The following is a 26,714-nucleotide window of genomic DNA, read 5'->3' on the forward strand; positions in this document are numbered from 1 at the left end:
TTCTTACTTCCCAGCGCAGCGATTCACGAAGGCAGCCTCGGGTCCTTTGTTGTGTCGCGCCGCCTCTGAGGAAAGAGGAAGTTGCATAATCAGAGGCAGCCGCGACTCAGCAAAAGCCCCGAGGCTGCCTTCGTGAATCGCTGCGCTGGGAAGTAAAGGAGAGCTGCAGAGAGGGGAGAAAGCCACTGTCGGAGGCTCCCCAAGATCTCTCCGGCCCAGCGCACGCTTCCGATGCTGATCTTGCAGAAGTTCAAATGAGTCAATCTTGCCGGTCCTGCGCTGTGACGAGAAACTTGTGCGCTGCGACCTAATATTTTGTGCGCCAGCGCACGCCAGCGCAGCTTAGCGGGAACACTGAAAATTGTCCCCTCTCAATGTCCTCTGTTCGAGGGAGAAGAGGCCCAGTTTATCTAATCTTTAGCTGTATGGCAGCTCCTCCAACCCCTTAACCATCTTAGTTGCTTTTCTCTGGACCCTTTCAAGTAGTACCGTGTCCTTCTTCATGTATGGCCAGCAGTGCTGGACGCAGTACTCCAAGTGAGGGCACACCATGGCCCGGTACAGCGGCATGATAACCTTCTCCAATCTGTTTGTGATCCCCTTCTTTATTATTCCTAGCATTCTGTTTGCCCTTTTCATCGCCACCGCACATTGTGTGGACGGCTTCATCGACTTGTCGATCAGAACTCCCAAGTCCCTTTCCTGGGAGGTCTCTCCAAGTTCCACCCTGGATATCCTGTATTCGTGCTGGAGATTTTTGTTACCGACATGCATCACTTTACATTTATCCATGTTGAACCTCATCTGCCATGTTGATGCCCATTCCTCGAGCCTGATTATATCACATTGCAGATCATCTCAATCCCCCTGCGTCTTTACTACTCTGAATAACTGAGGAGAAGATTGTTGAGAGTCCAATAGCAGAATTAGGATCTGAGGTTGCTTTCATCCCCTTGCTGAGGTTGTTGAATATTTCCCTAGTGACTATTTGATCTGCACTGGTAAGACTCAATGATTTCTTAAATGTATCAACTAAAGATATTGCTACAGTTACCCTGTTTCCCCGAATATATGACACTGTCTTATATTTTTAAAAACTCCAAAATATGCACAAGGTCTTATTTTCAGGGGGATGTCTTATTTTTCCATGAAGAAGAATACAGTACACATTTATTGCTGAAAAAAAGACATTTATTACCTGTATATGGTACAGGTCATCACAAACCAGAAAAGCTGTATCACAAACCAGAAAAAACTGTATCACAAACCAGAAAAACATTTAAGGCCCTGATTCTCCAAAAGTGCGTCCCGATTTTAGGCAGCTGTAGATGTCCTACAGCTGTCTAATCAGCCAATCGGGATGCACGTTTTTTTTAAAAAAATGCTCCCCAGGCAGGCCGCCCGGGAGAGGCGTCCTATACTAAACGCCGATTCTGTAACCGGCGTCTTTAGAGAATCGGGTTAAATTAGACGCGGCTGCTATACTTATGGCAGCAAGGGATCTCCCTGCTACAATATGTATAGCGGCCGCGGTTGTTGCGGCCGCCTGTCCCATCACCGACAGGAGAATGCCTAACTCCTCCTGTCGGAACCCCGAGCCCCCTCCCCCCCAAACTCGTAATCGCCGACAAGAGGATGCCCAACTCCTCCTGTCGGAACCCCGGACACCCCCCCCCCCCCCAAACTCGTAATCGCCGACATGAGAATGCCCAACTCCTCCTGTCGGAACCCCGGAACCCCCTCCCCCCCCAAACTCGTAATCGCCGACAGGAGGATGCCCAACTCCTCCTGTCGGAACCCCGGAACCCCCTCTTCCCCCAAACTCGTAATCGCCGACAGGAGGATGCCCAACTCCTCCTGTCGGAACCCCGGAACCCCCTCCCCCCCAAACTCGTAATCGCCGACAGGAGGATGCCCAACTCCTCCTGCCGGAAAGCCCAACGACCCCCCGCCCCAACTAATCTCCCTCCCCCAACTAACCTTTCAATGTTGGTCAGCTGGACGGGTCTTGCTGCCGTCCAGCCGACGGGTCTGCCTCGTGGAAATGAGACGGCACGCCCCTTCCCGGCCCATCCCCGCTAAATCTAAGGTCTGATTTGCCCAGGCTAGGCACCTTGGCCAATCAGGCCTTAGGATTAGTGGGGATGGGCGGACCCGCTATGCCTAAGGCCTGATTGGTCCAGGCTTCTACAGCCTGGGCCAATCAGGCCTTAGATTTAGCGGGGATGGGCCGGGAAGGGGCGTGCCGTCTCATTTCCACGAGGCAGACCCGTCGGCTGGACGGCAGCAAGACCCATCCAGCTGACCAACATTGAAAGGTTAGTTGGGGGAGGGAGATTAGTTGGGGCGGGGGGTCGTTGGGCTTTCCGGCAGGAGGAGTTGGGCATCCTCCTGTCGGCGATTACGAGTTTGGGGGGGAGGGGGTTCCGGGGTTCCGACAGGAGGAGTTGGGCATCCTCCTGTCGGCGATTACGAGTTTGGGGGGGAGGGGGGTCCGGGGTACCGACAGGAGGAGTTGGGCATCCTCCTGTCGGCGATTACGAGTTTGGGGGGGGAGGGGGGTCCGGGGTTCCGACAGGAGGAGTTGGGCATCCTCCTGTTGGCGATTACGAGTTTGGGGGGGAGGGGGCTCGGGGTTCCGACAGGAGGAGTTAGGCATTCTCCTGTCGGTGATGGGACAGGCGGCCGCAACAACCGCGGCCGTTATACATATTGCAGCAGGGAGATACCTTGCTGCCATAAGTATAGCGGCCGCGTCTAATTTAACCCGATTCTCTAAAGATGCCGGTTACAGAATCGGCGTTTAGTATAGGACGCCTCTCCCGGGCGGCCTGCCTGGGGAGCATTTTTTTTAAAAAAACGTGCATCCCGATTGGCTGATTAGACAGCTGTAGGACGTCTACAGCTGCCTAAAATCGGGACGCAGTTTTGGAGAATCAGGGCCTCGGTGTACAGAGGCTGTTCCTGGGCTTGTTTTCCTGGACAGCGGAAGCAGGAAGTTGTGTGACCACGCATACGGTACTGTGCCAGTACTCTGGATCGCCAAGACATGCTTGCCAAATAGTGCCTTATTTTCGGGGGGGGGGGGGCCTTATATTTCCCAGGTGGGAAAAAAAAGCGGGGTGTCTTACTAAAGGAGGAGGTCCTATAATGGGGGAAACACGGTAAGAGAAGTATGGATAAATTAGCCCAGACTCAAGAAGGACCTATTAACTGATTCAGAAAATATTTTGGAAATTGAAATTGATATGTCCTTTGAAAGAATTGTTGAGCCCTATCAATTTTCAAATGGTAGTGCAGGCTTATTTATATCCATTTTTGACTATTAGTAGGTTTACCCCCCCAAAACCTAAGAGTTGTACAGATTGTGCAAAATGTGGCTACTAGACTTATTTCGGGATGCCCTCATTATGGTCATATTACACTGATTCTTAACACCTACATTGGCTACCTTTTCAATGGTGCTATGAGAATATCCCCAAATGCTTCAGCTAAGGAAGTATGCAGATAATGGTGGCAATTACCTGAATATTTCCCTTTGAATACTGACCTGAGAGTTTGTCAGCTACCCTGCTTTCTAACTTAAATACAGAATTAATCTGTTTAACTCACAATCTCTCCTGTTCCCAAGTTTTTAAGACACAATTTTCTTGCAGATTAGGACTCACAAGTGTAAATTCTGTGACTGCAGTATTGAATTCTTGCCACCAATTTTCTGTTGTCTTTGCTGAGCCACAAGAGGGTATTAGCAAGAGTAGTAGCCTAGTGATTAGAGCAATATACTAAAAACCAGGGAACTTATGATTCAAGTCCTAATGTCATTTCTGTGACTTTGAGCAAGTACTTAATACCCCATTTCCTCAAGTCCAAACTCATAGATTGCAAGGCTTCCAGATACAGGGAACTAGCTTCTGTACTTGAACTTCTACTGAACTGCTACTGAAAAGGAATGAGCTAATTTCAAATAAATAAAGTATAAAAGGGATTAGCTAGAATGCCCAGACCTTCAGGGGCTTTCAAATTAGGCTGCAAATTAAATGGTTAGTGTCCAAAGAGAAGACACAAAAATGTAGACTTTTAGGCCCAGATTTTGTAAACTGCGTCCTGATTGTAGGCAGCTGTAGGTGTCCTACAGCTTTCTAATCAGTCAATCCAGATGCATGTTTTTTAAAAAAATGCTCCCCAGGCAGACTACCTATGTTGAAGGCGCCTCCAGGAGCCTAGGGAGGCCCGCCTAAGCTCGCCTAAAGCTAGGCCGAAGCCTTAGGAAGAACCTAGGCGGCCCTACGCGTCTCCCTAGTAGACAAGAGATGCTTACAATGTAGGCCAGGAGGAGGGGGGTGGCTGTTTCGTTGGGGGGGACTGGGACTGGGGGTTTGTTGGGTGAGTCCGGCAGGAGGGATTGGGCACCATCCTGCCGGCGATCTTTAGGAAATGGTGGGGGCCTACTGGTAGAAGGGGTTGGGCACCCTCCTGCTGTGATCGTTGAGGGGGGTGGGGTGGGTCTTTCATCAGGAGGGATTGGGATCCCTCCTGTCTCGTTCATTTAGGGCAGTGTATCTCAAACTGTGTGCCGGTGCATACTAGTGTGCCTCCTGAGATTCTAAGTGTGCCGCGACACACTGAGGAAGAGAAGCACCTGCCAGCTGACTTCCCTACGCAGTACGGCGCCAGTGCTGTCCGATTCGCCAAAGGCTTGCATGTTTCCCCCTTCTGTCTAGCGTCCTCCAACTTCCCCCCTGGCCGCCTCCTAGTCTCACCTTTAAAGCTAATTACAGCAGCCTGCAGAGGATCGCTGGTAGGTAAAATGATTTTATTTTCAATATAGTGATTGAAATGTGTCAGTTATGAGAATTTATATCTGCTGTGTATTTTGTGAAAAATGAATGGAAAAAATTGCATTACAGTTAGTAAAGGGGATGAGATCTGGGACAGAGCTTGGGTGGACCTAGGGAGGTCTGTGATTGGGGTACTCAGTTGATATTTGTTAGACTTAGTGAGTACTTAGCTTGAAGTAGTTGAGAAACACTGCTGTAGGCAATCAGCTAATGCTAGTGCCTCTCCTTCTCTCCAGCCCTCTTCCCTGCTGGCACCCCCTTCTGGCATCTCAGGGCCCATCTGGAAGGCCTCTGCACATGTGTAGATGTTGACGGGATGATGTCATGCATATGCGTGATGTCATCATGGCAACGTCTGCGCACTTCTGGTAGCCTCAAACAGTGGCCACTACCTTTGGTGTGTCCCTGCTTGAAAAAGTTTGAGACATACTGGTTTAGGGGGAGGGGAGGGGGAGACTGGTGGCCGCTGTACTAATCACGGCAGGGAGATCCCGTGCCACGATTAAGTATAGCAGACGCGTCTAAAGTAACCCGGTTCTGTAACTGGCGTCTGTAACATGGAGATCAGTTACAGAATCAGGATTAGTTTAGGTGGGTGTAGGCCTGATTCTGTATAGGACGCCTTTGTAGGAGCCCAGTCCTCCTCTTTCTCTTGTTGATAGGAGTTGGTATAAAAGTCAGTATTTTAAAAAATCAGTTAGACTTCTTAGCAAGAAGTATGATTTTTTTGTTTTTTTTGTCCCTTAGCCCAAAATGTTGTGGCATTTGTCTTTGATATTATCCTGTAGGAAGAAATTGCAAAATATGATAAAATTTGTGAAGAAGCATATAACCGATCCAAGGATGAGAAAATCCTTCATATCAAGCATTGGCTAGATTCACCTTGGCCAGGTAAAAACTACATCTTTCTTATGTAGGGAATAATGAAAATGTTTCTTTGTAGAGGTATGGTCCTGTATGATCCAGTTTTTTTTAATTATAGCACCTTCTTGAAGGATAAGATGATTTCCCTGTACCCTTCTTTGTAATAATAATAATAATAACTTTATTTTTCTATACCGCCATAGTCAGGCGACTTCTAGGCGGTTCACATTGAAAGAAGGCTGGACAGTCAGCGAATAGCAATAAGTCTGAATACAATACAGTAAGTCTTAATACAATACAATAAGTCTAAATAGAAAGCTTATATACTAATTGGAGTTCTATGGATAAAGAATACAATAAAGGATCTTCTTGAGGGAAGGAAAAGACGTTTACAGAGGGGAAATCCTAGTGAGGGAGAGGACAGTTTTAGTCAATGAATTTGGCGAATAGGGCGGTTTTAATTGATTTTCGGAATGCATTATAAGTCGGATTGGGTTCATTTATGTAGTTTCTCAGCCAGACTTGCTGTCTGTTCGCTTGGAAGGATTTGTATCTACATCCCGTGATCTTTGGGTATGCAAAGAAGTTTTTGTTTCTGGTTGTTCGTGTGGGGTTGTGTAGGATGAAGTGAGTTTGCAGGTATGAAGGTGCTAGTCCCCAGACTTGTTTGAAGCAGGTGCAGGCAAATTTGAATAGTATTTGCGCTTCTATTGGTAGCCAGTGCAGTTTTTTATAGTAGGGGTTAATGTGGTAATTTTTTCTTAGTCCAAAGATTAGGCGAACGGCGGTGTTTTGTACTAATCTCAGTTTTTTAACTGTTTTTTGAGGGATACCCAGGTATATGATGTTGCAATAGTCAAGAATGGATAGGATCAGCGATTGCACCAGCAACCTGAAGGATGTTGGGTCGAAGTATTTTTTAATGGTCCTTAGTTTCCATAGCGTGAAGAAGAATTTTTTCACTAGTAAGTTTGTGTGGTCAGTCATGGTTAGGTGTGTGTCTAGAGTGATACCGAGTATTTTTATGGTTTTGGATATTGGGTATTCCTGATTGTTTATTTTTATCGATGTTCTTGTAATTTTGTCATTAGGGCTTGCCAGAAAGACTTTTGTTTTCTCTGCGTTTAGTTTCAGTTTAAAATTGGTGGTCCATTTTTCGATTTCTGTCATTATGTTTTTGAGGTTGTCTAAAATTTCATTTGTGATGTCGTTTAAGGGGATTAGAATGGATATGTCGTCTGTGTATATGTAGTGCTCTAAGTTTAGTTTTTGTAGGAGGTGACCTAAGGAGGCGATATAGATATTGAATAAGGTGGGCGATAGGGGGGAGCCTTGAGGCACACCCTACGGGTTTTTCAATGGGTTGGAGTAATTTCCATTGCTGATTACTCGGTAGGATCTGTTAGTTAGGAATTCTTGGAACCATTTCTTTACCTTTCCAGAGATTCCCACTACATCAAGGCACAGTAGCATGATCTCATGGTCTACCAGATCGAATGCACTGCTGAGGTCAAGTTGTAGGATCAGTGCGCTTTTGCCTTTGCTAAAGAGATCATAAAGGTGGTTCAGTAAGGAGGCTAAGACAGTTTCTGTGTTGTATCCTTTCCTGAATTCTGATTGGTGTTCACTAAGGATGTTAAATTTGTCTAGGTAATTTACTAGTTGAAGATTGACCAATCCTTCCTGTATCTTTGTGAAAAGGGGAATGCTTGCTATGGGTCTGAAATTGGATATCAGTGCTGTAGAGGTTTTCTGATCTTTAGGGATGGGAGTGATTGGTAAGTGTCCCATTTTCTTGTTTAGTGTTCCGCTTGTAAGGGCAGTTGTTAGCCATGCAAATAGTTCCTTTTTGAAGTCTGGTGGGGCAACTGTCATGATTTGGGGGGGACATGCGTCAAGTAGACAGTTAGATTTGGTGTAATTGTTGAATAAATTTAGGAACTGTTGCCAGTTTGGGTATTCGAAGTGGTCCCACATCATGTCTACTCTGGAGTCTTGGTCATGGGGTTCGAGGTAGTGAGGTGTATTTGTTGTGGTTGTGGGTAGGGTTGCTCTTAGATCAGCGATTTTATTTTTTAAAAAGTTGGCAAGGGTTTGTGCTGATGGAGTGCGCTCATTGTCCTTTTTCAGGATTTGTGTTGTATCGGTTAGTGTTTTTACCAGTTTGAACAATTCTTTACTGTTTATTTTTGAAGTACCAATTTTTTTTGCATAGTGCTTAGTGCATTTTTTTTTAATCAGATTTTTGTATATTTTAAGTTTTTGTTTCCAGCTTGTCTTGTCTGACTCACTGTTTGTTTCTTGCCAGATTCTCTCCAATTTTCTTAGTTCCTGTTTGGTGGTTAGTAGTTCACAGTCAAACCATTCATTTGGTGGTATATTTTTCTTTTTGTATGTTTGGTATGGGGCTATTTGGTCTAGAAGTTCTTTGCTGTAATTTTCCCAACTTGTAGGGAAGTCCTGAATTTCTTTGGTTATGGGACGTAGCTCGTAGTGAGCCCAGAAGTCGGTAGGGTTTATAAAGCCACGGCTGGTTATTGTTTTCGTGTTGTCGCTTTTGTGTTTTTGTTGTGTACTCTGTTTTTGCCAGTGTAGGTTGAACTTGCCAATGTAGTGGTCTGACCAGATGCATTTACTCCAGGACTCTGGATAATATTGTATTTTAGGGTCAATTGTTTCTTTGTGAGAGAAGGTGATTATGTCTAGCTTGTGTCCTTTTTCATGGGTTATTTCTACGTCTGGGTTTGGAATGTCAAGTGATATTAGGAAGTTGGCGATTTCAGTTACTTCTGGTTTTGTCTTTTGTTCTAGGTGGGTGTTTATGTCTCCCAGAAGTAGGTTGTATGGTCCTTTTAGGGTAGATACGGTAAGGAATTCAAATAATTCTTCTTTTGCGTTTGACCATTTTTTGGGTGGGATATAGAATAGAGTTGTAATTAGTGATTCTTCTAACTGTGTGTTAGTGATTTTGCAAGTTAGTATTTCAAGGTTTTCTGAAGTTTTGGAATCAGTCTTGATGTAGTCAAAGTGTTCTTTTAGTATAATCGCTAGGCCTCCTCCTTTGTTCCAGCTTCTTGATAGTGGGATAATTTTGTATCCCTGGGGTAGGATTTCTTTCATGATAGTGTCTGTGTCAGAGATCATCCATGTTTCTGTCGGAAACAGTAGATCAGGTTTAGTTTGTAGTATCCAGTCATTTATTATGTGTGCTTAGTTTCTCACGGAGCGGGTATTTAGGTAGTATCCCTTAATCTTTTCGTAGCTGTTTGGTGTAGGGATTTCAGAATATGTTAGCTTTTTTGTTTCTGTTGTAGGTCTTGTTCCTGTATGGTTTGCGGTGTTTGCGGGTGGTGTTTAGCACTGTGATTTGATGAAGGTCTTGTTCTGGCTGGTTTTGTAGGAATTGGAGAGGGTTGGTGGTTTCAGTTAGTTCGACTGGTCTCTGCCAGAAGGGGTAGGTGTGCATAGGTTGGGGGGGTTGTCTTTATTGCCCCAGCATTTAGAGCATATTAGGTATAGTATCCCTAAAAGTAGTTGCTGTTTGTTACAGATAGCCATGTTGTGTGATGAGATGTGAGATTCGAATCGTGAGAAGTAGGGACGGTTGCCTGGCTGGACGTGGCAGGTAGAGACAGTCAGTGGTCGAGAGAAATAGGTAGAGGTAGACTGAAACAGGTTGATTTAAGGACTATGTGTAGACAGTATATGTTGTGCGTGTGGTAGTGAGTTATAATTGAGGAAGCAGGTTAAGCATAGGGAGAACTTACGGGGTAAGTAGAGATCGATTATATCTGGGGAAGAAGGATCAACATACAGTATACAATTGTAACAGGTTAAGTATATGGAAAAACAGCTTGTGACTGGTTATGCAAGCGGTAACAGGTTGCACATAAAGACACAGGTTGATCATGCAATAACAGGTTGATCATGCAATAACAGGCTGTTCATGGAATAACAGGTTATACTTGTGGTCGCAGGCTTTTCATGCAATAGTAGGTTATACAAGTTTCAAGTTTCAAGTTTATTAGTTATTTGATTAATCGCCTATCACAATTACTAAGCGATGTACAAATAATAACATAAATTTTTAAAATATACAAAAAATACACGGTAAACAAAAACAACAATATAAAAATCATTAAAAACTGACAAATTAAAACAAGGTAATTAAAACTATTACAAGGAAACAATGGGGTAGAAGGGAAAGAAATACAATTTATGATAGGAAAGAGAGAACAATTAAGGTAAAATGCAAAAGGAGTGGGAAAAACATAAAAGTATTGGAAATAAAATACTTAAAAAGGTAAAATAGAGAGCAGATAGAAAGAGCAATTAGCGTTTCAATTACATGCGGTATCAGGCTGTACATGCTGGCTATACGTACTGGACAGGCTTTTCATGCAATAGCAAGTTATACATGCGGTTTATACATTCAGTATCAGGCTGTATATGCTGGCTATACGTACTGGACAGGCAATAAACGTTTTTTTTTAATTTTTATTTTAATTCGTGTGGTAATAGGCTATATGAGCTGGCTATGCTTTTTTATTTCTGTTGCATGCAGATTCTAATTGTAGATTAAACAGTTAAGGAGTACTTATCGTTTGTTCTGGGTTTGGACGTTTCGCGCAGATGCTTCGCAAAGGTGCGTGCTAAGGTGCATGCGCCTTTGCCGGCGCGCTAAACGGCGGTGCGCCTTTCTCTCAGTGAAGGTCACTTGATTTCGCCGAAGAGGGTGGAGCTGGCTCACATGCCCGGAATGGAGGGGGGGGGGGGCAGTTTCACTGGAGGCTTCGTGGAGGAGCCGGTCCCGAGCTGAATTTGCTGCCGATTGCAGCTGTAGGTGCCTGCCGAGGTTCTGAGGAAGAACCGGCCCGAAAGCTGAAAAACTCTGCCGGCTGCAGGTTCAGCACTGGGCGCACCGTTCTCTCAGTGCAGGTCACTTGGTTTCGCCGAAGGGGGGCGGAGCTGGCTCACACGCCTGGATTGGAGGGGGGGGGCAGTTTCACTGGAGGCTACTATAATTCTGCTATTCTTGTCTTTCCTGGTCCCTGGAAATGGTTTTCCACAAGTAAAAATGTTTTCTCAATTTTGTTGCAGATTGTATTTTTATGTTGACACTATGATGCTTCTTTGTAAAGTGCCTTGGGGGCTTCATAAGTTCAAGTGAGGGTGTATACAAGTTTTCAAAATAAATAATACATTTACCACGCCCCCCCCCTTTTTTTTTAAATTTTTTTTTACAAAGCCGCACAAGAAGATTTTAGCGCTGCTGCAATAGTCATAGAGTTTGTATGAGCACTGGAGCAGCACAGAGCATTCAGCGCACCAGCTGGCACTAAATACCTCTTGTGTGATTTTGTAAAAGGGGGAGTGGTTAATTTCCTCATACCCCTCAACTTTTCCAGTAGAAGTAGATACAGTGTTCTGGAGAAACACATTCTATAGGAGCTTTTCTATTTTTCTCTTCAATAATAGAAAATTATTATTGTACACTGCCATTATGGCATTAATCCAAGTTGAATATGATATGAAAATAAACTTGAAACTTTTATTTCAGTAGAAGCTTTATTTGGTAACCATGAATAAAAATTAAGACAAAGATGTTGAAACATATTTTTCTAGTATACCACAAGAAAGATGCTACATTTTGGTGTCCACTAACTCCTGTCAATGTACAGATGGCTTTGCTCTCCTAGTACATCTTACTGACTCCTTACCGGCTCTTCCCCTGGTGCCTGTGGGCATCTGGTTTCGGGAGTTTTACCAGGGATGGGCCAAGATCACAACGGATCAGTGGGTCCTGGAGATGATTCAGTACGGTTATATTCTAGAGTTTTCCCAGCCCTTGCCAGATCGCTTTCTCATTTCTCCTTATCAGGCAGCATGGAAGAAGCAGGCCTTTCGTCAGATGCTACAAAGGTTGCTAGATCTCAAAGTGGTAGTTCCAGTGCCTCCTCGGAAGTTTTGTACCAGCCATTATTCTATTTACTTCGTAGTACCCAAGAAAGAGGGGTCTTTTCGGCCCATCTTGGATCTGAAGGGGGGTCAACAGAGTACTCCGGGTTCCATCTTTTCACATGGAGACCCTGAGATCTGTCATTCTGGCGGGTCATCCGGGGGAATTCTTTACCTCTCTCGATCTAATGGAGGCCTACTTGCATGTTCCAATTCGAGCCTCCCATCAGTGGTTACTTCGCTATGCGATCTTGGGACAGCACTATAAGTTTCGTGCGCTGCCGTTTGGTCTAGCATGGCTCTGCAGACGTTCACCAAGATTATGGTGGTCTTGGCGGTGGCGGCCTTGTACAAGGAGGGCATTCTGGTTCACCCCTATCTGGACGACTAGTTAATCCAAGCAAAGTCCAGGTTGTGGAGTTCCTGCAGTCGCTGGGCTGGGTGGTCAACCTGTCCAAGAGCTGGTTGGCTCCGTCTCAGCACCTGGAGTTCCTCGGGGTTCTCTTCAACACCAGCTTGGAGAAGGTCTTCCTTCCAGAGGCCCGAGTGGACAAGTTACAGTTGCAGATTCATCTTCTAATGACTTCCCGGTGTCCTCGGGCGCAGGGCTTTCTCCAGGTTTTGGGATCAATGGCTACCTTCTTGGACGTGGTTCGGTAGGCCCGGGCTCACATGTGGCCACTTCAATGTACTCTGCTTCAGCGGTGGTTGCCCCAGTTGCATGATATGGACTCTCCCGTTCCTCTGTGGGGGTTAATTTGTTCCAGTCTTTGTTGGAGGCTACAGTCTTCCAATTTGGTGCAGGGAGTGAGTCTGAATCAGCCCTAGTGGACGATGCTTCTCATGGATGCCAGTCTCCTCGGTTGGGAGCTCAATGTCTCAGTCATTTGGCGCAGGGCAGCTGGTCTCCAGAGGAGGTGTGTTAGTCGATCAGTGATCTGGAGACCAGAGCTATCCGGCTGGCATTGCTAGCTTTCCAGATGTTGCTGATGGGCAAGTCTGTTTGGGTTCTCTCGGACAATGCCACAGTGGTGGCTTACATCAATCGTCATGGGGGAATCAGGAGTTGTTTGGTTGCGCAGAAGGTGGCTCTGCTCATGGCCTGGGCAGAGACTCATCTTCTGGACATCTCGGCTTCCCACATAGCAGGAGTGGAGAATGTCCAGGCGGACTTCCATAGTTGGCAAGTGCTAGATCCCGGAGAGTGGTGTCTTGGACCCGCAGTCTTTGAGCTGATTGTGCAGGCTTGGGGTCAGCCGATCATGGACCTGATGGCCACAAGTATCAATGCCAAAGCACCACGGTTCTTCAGTTGGTGCAGGGATATTCAGGCAGAGGGGCTGGCTGTGCTGGTGCAGCCTTGGTCAGCGGGGTGCCTCCTGTATGTGTTTCCTCTGTGGCCAATGGTGGGCATAGTCCTTATTCAGTGGCTCCGGACTGGGAGATCCTCTTCCGCCTCCCCTCTCGCCTGACCTTCTGACTCAGGGCCCCATTCCAATGTTTGATCCAGGTCCCTTTTGTCTTATGGCTTGGCTTTTGAAAGGGAATGCCTAGGTAAGAAAGGTTATTTGGATAAAGTGAACTCCAAACGACGACACCAAACTATTTAGTGGAGCTTGGACTAAGGAGGACTGCGAAGAATTGCAAAAGGGACTTAAACAAACTAGGGGAATGTGCGAGGAAATGGCAGATGAAGTACATTGAAATGTAAAGTATTGCATGTGGGAAGCAGAAACCCGAGGTACAACTATAGAATGGGAGGGATGTTATTGAATGAGAGTACCCAAGAAAGGGACTTGGGGGTAATAGTGGACATGACAATGAAGCCGACGGCACAGTGTGCAGCGGCCGCTAAGAGAGCGAATAGAATGCTAGGTATAATCAAGAAGGGTATTACTACCAGAACGAAAGAAGTTATCCTACCATTGTATCGGGCGATAGTACTGCGTCCAATATTGGTCACTGTACCTTAAGAAGGATATGGCATTATTCGAGAGGTTTCAGAGGAGAGCGACACGTCTGATAAAAGGGATGGAAAACCTTTCATACGCTGAGAGATTGGAGAAACTGGGTCTCTTTTCCCTGGAGAAGAGGAGACTTAGAGGGGATATGATAGAGACTTACAAGATCATGAAGGGCATAGAGAAAGTAGAGAGGGACAGATTCTTCAAACTTTCAAAAAATAAAAGAACAAGAGGGCATTCGGAAAAGTTGAAAGGGGACAGATTCAAAACAAATGCTAGGAAGTTCTTCTTTACCCAACATGTGGTGGACACCTGGAATGTGCTTCCAGAGGATGTAATAGGGCAGAGTACGGTACTGGGGTTTAAGAAAGGATTGGACAATTTCCTGCTGGAAAAGGGGATAGAAGGGTATAGATAGAGGATTACTACACATATCCTGGACCTGTTGGGCCGCTTCGTGAGCGAGCTGCTGGGCACGATGGACCTTAGGTCTGACCCAGCGGAGGCATTGCTTATGTTCTTATGTTCACTCTCATGGGGTTCCAGAGACTTTTCACTTCTTAGACTTATGTGCATGTGTGGCGTATCTTTGAGGAGTGGTGGTCACGCATGGAGTAGTTTCTGGTCATGTCTCTTTGCCTTGCATCTTAGAGTTCTTGCAGGATGGCCTGGACAGGAGCCTGGCCTGGCCTTCTCTCCAGGTTCAGCTTGCGGCTTTGTCTGATTTTCACGGTTTGCTGTTGGGTAGACGTTTAACATCTTTTCTGAACATTATTCGCTCTTTGAGGGTGGCAAAATCGCTTTAGCCTCCAGTGTGGCCTTCGGTTCTGGCCTGCAATCTCAATCTGGTCCTGTCCATGCTCGTTCACCCTCCCTTTGAGCCCCTGGGTTCCTGCTCATTGAGGGACCTTACTCTTAAAGTGGTCTTCCTGGTGGCTATTACTTCTGCGAGATGCGTTTCTGAGCTGCAGGCTTTCTCTTGTAGGCCTCCCTTCATGGAGTTTTCTAGGGAGCGTGTTGTGCTGCGGCCTGTTCCTTTTCTTCCGAAGGTCCTCCCGATTTTGGGTAGTCGGGAGGGCTCTTTGGAGCAGAGGCAGTTGTGCAAGTTGGATGTCTGTCGGGTCCTTTGATTTTATGTTCAGCAGACCCAGGAGTTCTGGAAATTGGATCGTCTTTTTGTCCTCTTAGCGGGTTCTCGTAAGGGGGACAGTGCTTACAAGGCTACCATTGCACGCTGGATCAAGAAGACTATTGCTTCGGCATACCTTCTTCAGAAGAAGCCTGTTGCAGAATTTCTCAAGGTTCATTCCACTTGGAGTCAGGCAGCTTCTTGGGTGGAGTCTTCTCTTGTGCCTCCAGTGGATATCTGCAAAGCTGCAGTTTGGTCTTCTCTCCATTCCTTTTTGCAACACTACCTTGTGGAAGTTCAGGTGTGTTTGGACGCAGTGAACGTGTTCTGGTGGCGGCTCTCCAGGGTCCCGCCCATGATGGGTTCTGCTTTGGTATGTCCCATCGGTGAACTGTGCCATTATGGAGAGGCACTAAAGAAGAACAAATTAGGTTCTTACCTGCTAATTTTCTTTCTTTTAGTCTCTCCAGATAGGCACAGTCCCCACACTGTCTGTTCTTTCGGGATTCATGTGAAGAGTGCAGTTTTTTCAGCGGCATTTTGTGTTTTAGTAGGGTTGGGGAGATTAAAAGAACAGTGGCTTTGGCTCAGCTGGCGTAGCTGTGGGGATGTTTGCTGAAGGGGCTTCTTCTGTGCAATTTCCAACAGTATGGCTCTATATTAGTTGTTGCTCCTGTTGGGACTGTTGTTGCTGTTAAGATTAGCACTTCTTAGTTTATTAGTTCTGCTTGGCTATTCGGCAGACTGAAGTATTAGGGACTGCACAGTCACTTGTACTACAGCCAAAAATATGTCTCAGTCTCCACCTGCTGGTCATGGTGAGCTATTACCCATCAGTGAACTGTGCTGGTCTGGAGAAACTAAAATAAAGAAAATTAACAGGTAAGGACCTAATTTCTCCTTTCTGCTGGATATGCTGGTGAATTCATGTGCACGCCTGCCTGTCCTAATAGTATTATATAATAGATGTTGCATTTGACACAGCCTTCTCTAAAATTCCAGGAGATCTGTGGATAATCCTGACCTGGATGTTTCAATTCCCTTCTCATTATTCAATATATAATGGGATTGTGTATCTTTATAAAACACATTAGAGTCTCAACTATCTGAGTTAATCGGAACTGCCAGGTTGTCAGTTAACTAAAAAGTCAAATACTCTATAGACACACTACATCCCTCTTTCTCCTACCCACCAGACATGCTCAGTCAGCATAGCCTTCCTATCCATCCTTCTGAACAGCAGCTCCCTTGCTGCTTCCAAATCTCATGCCCCTGGTCTACTTTTGAAGCTCTGGTGCCCCAGAACTTACAGCAGCCATTTTGAAAGCAAGACTGCATGGGCAGGGGTGAGTGGGTGAGTGGGGATTGCTTCTGCCCCGACCTCACTGCTGGAACACCAGGACTTCCAAGGAGGACCTACCTTGGTCATTGAGGTGGGGTGGCACTTGGGTGGGGGGTCTGGGAGCTAGGAGGTGGCTGCTGTTTGGGTGGATGACGGGTGAAGTGATACTTTGGGAAGAAGGATGTTTCTGGGATGCCGTGATATTTGGGAGGGAGAGAGGTAGTTGATCTTATATTACGGACCATTAGTTAATCTGATGTGTTGGATAACTGAAGGTCAGTTAACCTGGACTCTATTATAATAACAAATCCTACAGAAATTGAGACTAAATTTATTTAATTGAAGGTGTGGACATTTTGCATACTTGAGAGCAGGTGTAAATGTATATACATATAGAGGGACATAATCAAAACAAACATCTAAGTCTGTTTTGGGCCTAGGGTGCTAGTCACCCAAAGTAGGCAGTGTCCATTCTTGAAAAATACGTCCAAATTTTTTTTTTTAGAAAATCATCTACTTCGACCAAAAAATTGTTCAAATCTGAAACGCCTAAACAAGATCTTTTGGACATAGGAGAGGCCAGCAAAGTGATGGACTGGCCACCCAGACATTGCAATAGAGTAGTGGGGCACCTTACAGGGCACTGCTGTGAACTTCACAAAAAGGGTGCCACATAAACATCTCACTACAACTCCCTTGCAGGTCATGGTGAGCTCCCCCAAACACACCCAAAACCTACTGTTTACATCCCCCAAATAGCCTATGGTGAATCCCCCAAACCACCTGTCTACAATCCCATCAGCCCCCACCTGGAATACTGCGTCCAGTACTGGTTGCCGTACTTGAAGAATGACACGGTACTACTCAAAAGGGTCCAGAGAAGAGCGATTAAAATGGTTAAGAGGCTGGAGGAGTTGTACAGTGAGAGATTAGAGAAACTGGGCCTCTTCTCCCTTGAAAAGAGGAGACTGAGAGGGGACATGATCAAAACGTTCAAGATAATGAAGGGAATAGACTTAGTCGATAAAAACAGGTTGTTCACCCTCTCCAAGGTAGGGAGAACGAGAGGGCACTTTCTAAAGTTAAAAGGGGATAGATTCTGTACAAACTTAAGGAAGTTCTTCTTTACTCAGAGAGTAATGGAAAACTGGAACGCTATTCCGGAGGCTGTTATAGAGTAAAACACCCTCCAGGGATTCAAGACAAAGTTAGAAAAGTTCCTGCTAAACCAGAATGTAAGCAGGTAAGGCTAGACTCAGTTAGTACACTGGTCTTTGACCTAAGGGCTGCTGCGGTAGTGGACTGCTGGGCATGAAGGACCACTGGTCTGACCCAGCAGCGGCAATTCTTATGTTCTTATGACTGCAGGTGCCACCTATATGACAGTACAGTAGGGTTTTGGGGTGTTTTGGTGGACTCACATTTTCCATCATGAATGTAGTGGTTATAGTGGCATATAGGCCTGGGTCCTCCTCTCTATGGTTCTCACTAGCCCCTCCCCCCCCTTCCCCCGACTACTTAAGCCATCTCTGTGCAGCTCTACTAGGCTTTCCTATGCCAGGGGTTGATGTTCTGGAGGCAGGTATGTATGTTTTTATTCCCTTTTTTATGGTTGAGGGGGGGAGTGAACACCGGGGGAGTGCATGTGGAGTCTGTACTTTGTGTCTGTAGTGGTTATCTGGTCACTGTGGATACCTTCTGGGCACTTAGACCTGTTTTTGGATCGCCTAAGTCACAACGGTTGTTTTTTTTTAATTTATAAGATTTTAATTTGTTACATACAAGCATTTTACTACTTGATACAGATCAAAGAAATTTATAAACATTACTAAACAAAGGAAAATATAAAACTCTTATTTAGCCCACAACCTATCATAAGAGACTGAGAAAATAAATTATTTAAGAAAGAAATAAAATTACAATTTAGAGTAACGGCAATGGGCAACCCAACCTACAGTTGTATGGAAGTTCAAATATCACCTGGCATGGTTACCAACCTTTCCTTTGACCAAACAAATTCTAATAGTTGCTTATTTTTTTAAAAAAAGAAAATTCTTATTACAGTAAGACAGATAACATTTTGCAGGAAATTTCACAAGAAATGTTGCCCCCAGATCAAGAACTCTTGGTTTCAAAACCAAGAATTCCTTACTACGTCTCTGAGTTTTCTGAACTAAATCTGGAAATATTCGAACATTAGAGTCTAAAAACTGATCATTAAGATGTCGAAAATACAATTGAAGAATAAATTCTCTATCACTTTCCAAGGCAAGAGTAAGCAACATGGTTCTGTCAATCACCACCTCAAGAGAACTTTCAAAATATGTAATTAAATTCTCTTCCATCACTTTATCTAAAGACATATCTACCAGGGTAGATTCGCCTTGAGGTCTCCTGATTAAGTAATAGGCTCTCACAATTGGAAGTATATTCTCTGGTGAAATGGCTAGGACCTCTCAGAAATATTTTCTGGTCATCTGGTACTATCGCCCACCAGGACAGCCAGAAACAAACGACCAGGACCTGGAGGACGAATTGAGGCAGGTATGCAAACTTGGAAGTGTGGTGGTTATGGGGGATTTCAACTACCCTGGAATAGACTGGAACACTGGACACTCCAATTGCACGAGAGAAACTAAATTCCTAGAGGCAACGAGGGACTGTTACATGGAACAGCTGGTCACGGAACCAATGCGAGGAGATGCCACTCTGGACCTAATCCTCAATGGGCTAGGGGGACCCGCAAAGGAGGTGGTAGTACTAGCACCATTAGGAAACAGCGATCACAACATGATACAGTACAAACTAAACATAGGAACACAAAAGGTGAAAAGAACCACAACGACAGCACTCAACTACAGAAAAGGAAATTACGAGGCCATGAGGAAAATGGTGGGAAAAAAGCTCAGCAACAGCTCAATGAAGATGGAGACCGTAGAGGAAGCCTGGGCCCTACTCAAGGGCATGGTGCATGAGGCACAAGACCTGTACATCCCAAGATTTAGGAAAGGGTGCAAAAAGAATCGAGCTCAAAACCCGGCGTGGATAAACAATGCAGTAAAAAAGGCGATAAGTGACAAGAAATCATCTTTCAGAAAATGGAAAAAGGACCCAACAAGGGACAACCAGAAGGAGCACAAAAGGCACCAGAAAGAATGTCACCGAGAGGTTAGGAAAGCAAAAAGAGAGTATGAGGAAAGACTGGCGGGGGAAGCAAGAAACTTCAAACCATTCTTCAGGTATGTGAAGAGGAAGCAACCAGCCAGGGAGGAAGTGGGACCATTGGATGACGGAGACAGGAAAGGAGTGGTAACAGAGGAAAAAGAGATAGCTGACAGATTAAACAAGTTCTTCTCGTCAGTCTTCACGAGAGAGGACATATCCAATATCCCAGAACCTGAGGAGATCATAAATGGAGACCACGATGAAAAGCTGGTCCAATTAGAGGCGAGCCGAGAGGATGTCCTCCGACAGATAGACAGACTGAAGAGCGACAAATCACCGGGCCCGGAAGGCATCCACCCAAGGGTAATAAAGGAACTGAGAAACGAGATAGCGGAAACACTTTGCCAAATATGTAATCTATCCTTGAAAACTGGGGAGATCCCAGAGGACTGGAAAATAGCAAATGTCACGCCCATCTTTAAGAAGGGATCAAGAGGAGATCCGGGAAACTACAGGCCGGTGAGCTTGACCTCGGTCCTGGGAAAGATGATGGAAGCACTGGTCAAGGACACAATCTGCGAGCACATAGAAAAAAATGGACAACTGAAGGCGAGCCAGCACGGCTTCTGCAAGGGTAGGTCGTGCCTCACGAACTTACTGTACTTCTTTGAGGGAATAAACAGCCAGATGGACAAGGGGGAAGCCATAGACATCATCTACCTCGACTTCCAAAAAGCCTTCGACAAGGTACCTCACGAAAGGCTGCTTAAGAAGCTGTGGAATCACGGGGTGCAAGGGGATATACACAGATGGATCAGACACTGGCTGGTGGGCAGAAAACAGAGGGTTGGAGTAAAAGGGCATTACTCAGACTGGCAATGGGTCACGAGCGGAGTCCCTCAGGGATCGGTGTTGGGACCACTCCTGTTCAATATATTTATCAACGACCTGGAGACGGGGACGAAATGTGAGGTCATTAAATTTGCTGATGACACCAAACTCTGTAGCAGGGTCAAAACCAAGGAGGATTATGAAGACCTGCAGAGGGACCTGACGAGACTAGAGGAGTGGGCAAAAAAATGGCAAATGAGTTTCAATGTGGACAAATGCAAGGTCATGCATGTAGGGAAAAAGAACCCGATGTTCAGCTATAAAATGGGGGGAATATTGCTAGGGGTGAGCGACCTTGAAAAAGACCTGGGGGTGATGGTGGACGCAACATTGAAGCCATCGGCGCAGTGTGTGACAGCCTCAAAGAAAGCAAACAGAATGCTGGGCATCATCAAAAAGGGTATCACAACCAGGACGAAAGAAGTCATCATGCCACTGTATCGTGCAATGGTGCGCCCGCACCTGGAATACTGTGTCCAGTACTGGTCGCCGTACCTCAAGAAAGACATGGCAGTACTCGAGGAAGTCCAGAGAAGAGCGACAAAACTGATAAGAGGTATGGAAAATTTTTCATACGCTGACAGGTTAAAAATGCTGGGGCTGTTCTCCCTGGAGAAGAGGAGACTTAGAGGGGACATGATAGAAACCTTCAAAATCCTGAAGGGCATAGAGAAAGTGGACAAGGACAGATTCTTCAAACGGTGGGGAACCACAAGCACTAGGGGTCACTCGGAGAAATTGAAAGGGGACAGGTTCAGAACAAATGCTAGGAAGTTCTTTTTTACCCAGAGGGTGGTAGACGCATGGAACGCTCTTCCAGAGGTTGTGATAGGCCAGACCACAGTACAGGGGTTCAAGGAAGGTTTGGATAGGTTCCTAAAGGATAAAGGGATTGAGGGGTACAGATAGAAGCAGAGGTAGGATATAAAAATGGTCAAATCACTTCACAGGTCAAAGGACCTGGTGGGCCACTGCGGAAGCGGACCACTGGGCGGGATGGACCTCTGGTCTGACCCAGTGGAGGCAACTTCTTATGTTCTTATGTTCTTATCTCACCCAGAGATATGATAGGACACTTAGGAATATTTAGAAATCTTAAATTGTTTTTCCTTAATTGATTTTCAAAGTTCTCCATCTTACGTGTAGTATACATTCGATCTTTAACCATTTCCAAATCCATTTTTTTCCATCTTGCATAACTTTTCATCATGTTTTCCAACTTTTCATTCAAATTGGATAATAATACCCCCTGTTGCTCCACCTTGGAGAAGACGGTTACATAATCTGTCTTAAAGGCAGATAAAGTCAATTTAAGATTGGATCCATGACTGATATGACCTGCCATAGCGCTTCCATATCCACTTTTTCTGGTTTCTTCAACATAATTGATGACAATCCCTCCCGAAGCTCCTCTCACCTCTCCTTCCATGGTGCCTGGGGCTTGTAGATCAAAATCGCCTGCACTTTCCTCCTTTGAATCCAGTGTAGGCGTCCCTCCCATGCTGGAGTCTATCCTTCCCTCCTGGGGCGACAGAGCAGTAACAGCTCCTAGCACCAATTCACTTCTGGGTTGGGGAGGGACCAGTAGCTGTTCTGGGCTTAGTGATACCCGGCTCAGTCCTGTGCTGAGATCGCCCAGAGATTCTGGGCTCTCCCTCAAGGTAGGTCAGGTGTCCTCACCCAAATGAAGAAGAGCGCTCGGTATTGTTGTTTGAACAAAGTGCTGGGGGGTGCCGCTCGCTGGAGGGTTAGGGTGGGAGGTTCCTTTCCTCTTTCCCATAATCAAGGAGGGAAAGATTCACCTCAGCTGTTGTCAACAGCAAAATGAAAAGCGCATCTTGCTCAAGCGTCCATCCTTGACACCATCTTGAAATTCCAGTCACAACGTATAAGTTGCGTCCAGGCAACCTAGTAAAACTTTCAATTATCCCTGCAGTTTGACTAAGTCTAGGTTGGCCCACATCCTGCCCATCCCATGTCTTCAAAAAATGCCCCTTTCAGCTCTGGGCGATTAGCGGGATTCAGAGGCCTAAAAAGTCTCTGAAAACGTCTAAAAACCCATTTTGATTATCGGCCCTTGGACAATTTGGGTGGGTTTTTAGACATATTTCTGTTTCAATTTTGAGCCCCATAATATATAATAAATGTGTATATCATGGCTCAGCCCAAGCTCTGCCCAAATTCTGCCTCTGAGTACTCCTACTGTAGCTTGCACCAACAGACTTTTAGGTAAGAACCAATTTTTTAAGAGACCATTTAAAACATGTGAATCAGTGTTTTACATGCAAAGATGGTTTATAAAATTATCTTCTGAAATTCACTCAGGTTAACATCTTAAGTAATTTCAAAATTTCTCTTTTTAGGCTTTTTCACTCTAGAAGGACAACCAAAGAGCATGAGCTGCCCATCAACGGGCATTTCTGAAGAAACTCTGAAGCACATTGGAAACATCGCCAGCTCTGTTCCTGTGGAAGGCTTCAAAATTCATGGAGGTCTGTGAGTCACTTTGTCCTTTTTAAAACTTGTATATGGTTTTCAACTTGGCATTTGGTTTACTTTTCTGGATGATGTAATGGGAAGGCATCGGCCAAAGCAGTTGGGACACTTAAATCCATAATTCAGTACTGACATTTACTTCTGGCCCAGTTGTTCTTCCTGTCATCAAGAAGAGTATTCTGCAATAGAATGCCTAGGATAAGAGGGTAAACAATCACCTATTTCAAGCCTATACTTTAAAGAATGGTAAGTACTATTTTCTTTATAGAATATTAGCACAAGTGACAAAAAATGCACTCATCTTTAAGGTGTGATTGCTTACCCCAGCCCTATAGCCATTTTGTAAACTTGTCTGGGTCACGGCCAGTGTCTATAATGTAAACAGGCTTCCTCTGCTAGCATACAGGTTACTTTTGAATAGTTGCACACCATCTGCATGAGTAACAAATGAGGCTGGTAGACAATTAAATATTTAATTGCAATTAATATCATAATTAAAAATATTAATTTTGAGAACCATTATATTCATGCTGTACCCTCAACCTCCCATCTCCTCTCTTTTTCTCTTCCCTCCTCCCTCCGGCTGTTTTCTAAACTTACCTGAGTTATGGACAGTGCCTGCAATGCAAATAGGCTTCATCCACCAGCCCCGAGAACATTGCTGCAACCACGTTCCAACCTCCCAGAAACAGGAAGTTGCATCAGAGGAGGCAAGGCACAGCTAAAGGACGTCCAAGAGCCATCCTTTAGCTGCGCCTTGCCTCCTCTGTCCATAGCTCCAGACACCAGCAACCCTTGGGGTTTCACGTCAGCCTGGTCTCCAAGAAGACACAATAATGCCAAGGCAGCAGCCGTGCTCCTGCACATTGGTGGGAGACTTGTCAGCATTCTATAGGGCATGGGATCATATTTCCTTGGACCACTTGATTCTATAGTAGATCTTATTCAGAAGGGTTTCAGGAGGGTCACAAGAACAAGTTCTATCGCCCTCCTCCAGATCTGTTCGTGGATTCTCCAGCTGGATAGCCAGAAAAGGAGGCTAGGGTCCTTGCAATGGTGCAAAGGCTACTAGACATTCAAGCCATAGAACCTGTCCCTGACGAAGAATTGGGCTCGGGCAGATACTCCATATAATTTGTATTGCCTAAAAAAAGGCACCAAGGACTGGAGACTGATTCTGGTCCTGAAATCTGAAAATGCAACCCTGAAAGTACCGCATTTCCACATGGAGATGGTCCGGTCAGTAATTGCAGAAGTGGCACCGAGTGAATTCCTAGCCTCACTAGATCTGACAGAGGCATACCTTCATATTCCGATCTTCCCAGCCCACAGGAGATACCTGAAATTCCATGCAAAGGTATTTCCAGTTTGTGATTCTACCCTTTGGGTTAGCAGCGGCTCTGTGCACCTTCACTAAGGTGATGGTGGTTGCAGTTCACCTCCACAAGATGGGATTTCAGGAGCACCCTAACTTGAACGATTGGCTGGTCAGAGCCCCATCAAAGGTGGAGGGCAAGTGGTAGATCTCCTATCTCCTAGGTGACTGGATAGTCAACTTCAGGAAGAGTCATCTAGCACTGACCCAATGCTTAGAGTATTTGGGAGTCTGCATCAACATGGTGAAGGCCTGCACCTTTCTTCCTGAGCCAGAAGCTCAAGAAGCAGATTGCAGATCTCCTAGCAATTCAGAGCCCCACTGGCTGGCATTACCTTCAGGTCCTTGTCTCAATGACAACCACATTGGAAGTGGTTCCCTGGACGAGAGCACACATGTGTTTCCTACAGGAGTCCTTCCTCTCCAGGTGGTCCCCCCAACACCATTCCCTCCAGATGCAGCTTCCCTGGTCTGTGGAATTGAGGAACAACTTGTGCTGATGGCTCCAAATAGACTCCTTATCGAGGGGTGTCCTGCTCTGAATCCCCTTGTTGGTGATACTAAAAACCGATGCCAGCCTGTTAGCCTGGGGGCCCCATTGTGCCAGGCATCCGGTACAGGGTTGATGGTCTCTCCATCAGAGAAAATGGTCCATAAATCGTTTAGATCTGCAAGCCATTTGGCTAGCCTTAAGGTCCATTGGAGAAAGACCTGGAAGGCAAGACAGTCAAGAGTGTTCTCAGACAATGCCACCGCAGTAGTATATGTGAACAGATAAGGAGGCACTAAGAGTGGTCCGTTACATCTGGAGGCTCAGATGTTGTTCAGGTGGGTGGAAGCTCACCTTCAGGCTATCTCCACAGCGCTTGTAGCAGGAGTAGAAAATGTGCAGGCTGATTTTCTCAGCAGGCACACTCTAGACCCGGGAGAATGGTCACTGTCTCAAAGAGCATTCAATCTTATTGTGCAGTGCTAGGGAACTCCAGTGATGGACTTGATGGCTTCAGCCAAAAACAGAAAGGCAACTCGCTTCTACAACTGAAGCGATGAACCAGGAAGTGCAGGGTTGGACGCGTTGAAGACAGGCTGCTGATGTTTTCCCACTATGGCCCTTGGTGGGCTGGGTCATTCACAGAATTACATCCCACCAGGGACTTGTGTTTCTAGTAGCCTCGGATTGGCCTCACCAGCCGTGGTATGAGGATTTAGTACAGCTCCAATGGGACAGATGCATCAAGCTGCTGGTTCATATGGGGCTACTTGGGGTCCAATCTACATGGAGAACCCAGATCACTTTGGTCTTATGGCATGGCTATTGAGCGCTCTGCCTTAATATGCAGGGGACATTTAGAGGTAGTCATCTCTACCCTACTCCAAGTTAAAAAGCCTTTGACTAATGCAGCCTATGCTAAGGCCTGGGAGGCTTTTCAGCTCTGGTGCGCCAAAGATTTTACCATATAACCTTCAAGACTTCACTTTCGGTGATTCTTGATTTGTGCAGGCCAAACTAGAGAAAGTCCTGGCAGTGGCATCTCTCAAGTTACAAGTGGCAGGCCTTTTGTGCTTTTGAGCCTGAGTAGGAAAAGTTTTATTGGCATGTCCAGATGTGACCAGATTTTTGAAGGTGGCATTCAGATTATAGCCTCCATTATGCCAGCCTTTTCTGACATGGAATATTAACATTGTCCTGAAGGGACTTTTTAAGTCTCCATATGAGCCCTGCTGGAGAGGGTCCTTAAACAATCTGGACCAATGAGAGCCAAAAGCCCTTCCCCAGATGCACTGGGGAGGGGCCTAAGACTCTGATTGGCCCAGGTTGTATATGGCCCTTCAAATGGGTGGGCCTTAGGCATCTGGGCTAATCAGAACCTTAGGCTTCTCGCTGATGCATCTGGGGAGGGGCCTAAGGCTCTGATTGGCCCAGATGCATAATGCCCTCCTTTAGAAGGGGCCTTAACCAATCTGGGCCAATCAGAGCCTCAGGCCCCTCCATGGTGCATCCCAGCCAGCCATCTAAAGAAAAGTAAGGGGGAGAGGGTGGGGGTCCTTGGAGGCACGGGGGTGTATAGTGTGGCAGTGGGAGAGTGTGGGCATCTCTCCCACTGCTGAGGATGGTTGGGGGTTGTGTCTGTTGGCGGCGGAAGAGCATAGGCATCTCTCTCACTGCCGAGGAGGGTTAGGGGTTGTGTCGTTTGGTGGCAGGAGAGATTGGGCAACTTTCCTGCTGCCAGGGGGCTGTGTCAGTTGGTGGCGGGAGAGAGTGGGCATATTTCCTGCTGCTGGAGGGTGTTGCTTGGTGGCAGGGAGAGGGTTACATGTAGCTTGATTTTTTTTTTTTTTTTTGCCTTTATTCTAAGCATGTGCCTATCGCTATCACCAGCAATAGGCACATGCAAATTTAGTGAATCTTCATTACTGTCCGCCGACCTCATTTGCATGAGCAATTTTTTGAGAATGACTTGTATTTTTGAAATCGCTACAAGAAAGCCTGTGACAGCGCCCCATCGGTATTTAACGCCAGTTTTTGAGAATCTGGCCCTAAGGCACATCCAGGCAATGTTTATCTTCTTGTGCCCTGATTCAACATCTTTATTCGAAATTTTTGATGGTAAAGGCTGGTTTAATTCAACCAACAATTTACTTTTATATTCAGGAAATACCTGTTTAAGCAAGTGAATAAAGATCTCAAAAA

At 45.7% G+C, this 26,714-nt stretch overlaps 1 protein-coding gene across 1 annotated transcript in view; it reads left to right on the forward strand.

Annotated features, from left to right (window-relative positions):
• Nucleotides 1-26,714, forward strand: part of OGDHL (oxoglutarate dehydrogenase like) — a 297,827-nt gene that overhangs the window by 162,978 nt on the left and 108,135 nt on the right. The window contains 2 exon segments of the mRNA XM_033942954.1: nt 5,627-5,729; nt 22,515-22,643. Coding sequence (XP_033798845.1) covers nt 5,627-5,729; nt 22,515-22,643 — 232 coding nt within the window.

Source organism: Geotrypetes seraphini, chromosome 4 (genome assembly GCF_902459505.1).
Source record: "Geotrypetes seraphini chromosome 4, aGeoSer1.1, whole genome shotgun sequence".
NCBI lineage: Eukaryota > Metazoa > Chordata > Amphibia > Gymnophiona > Dermophiidae > Geotrypetes > Geotrypetes seraphini.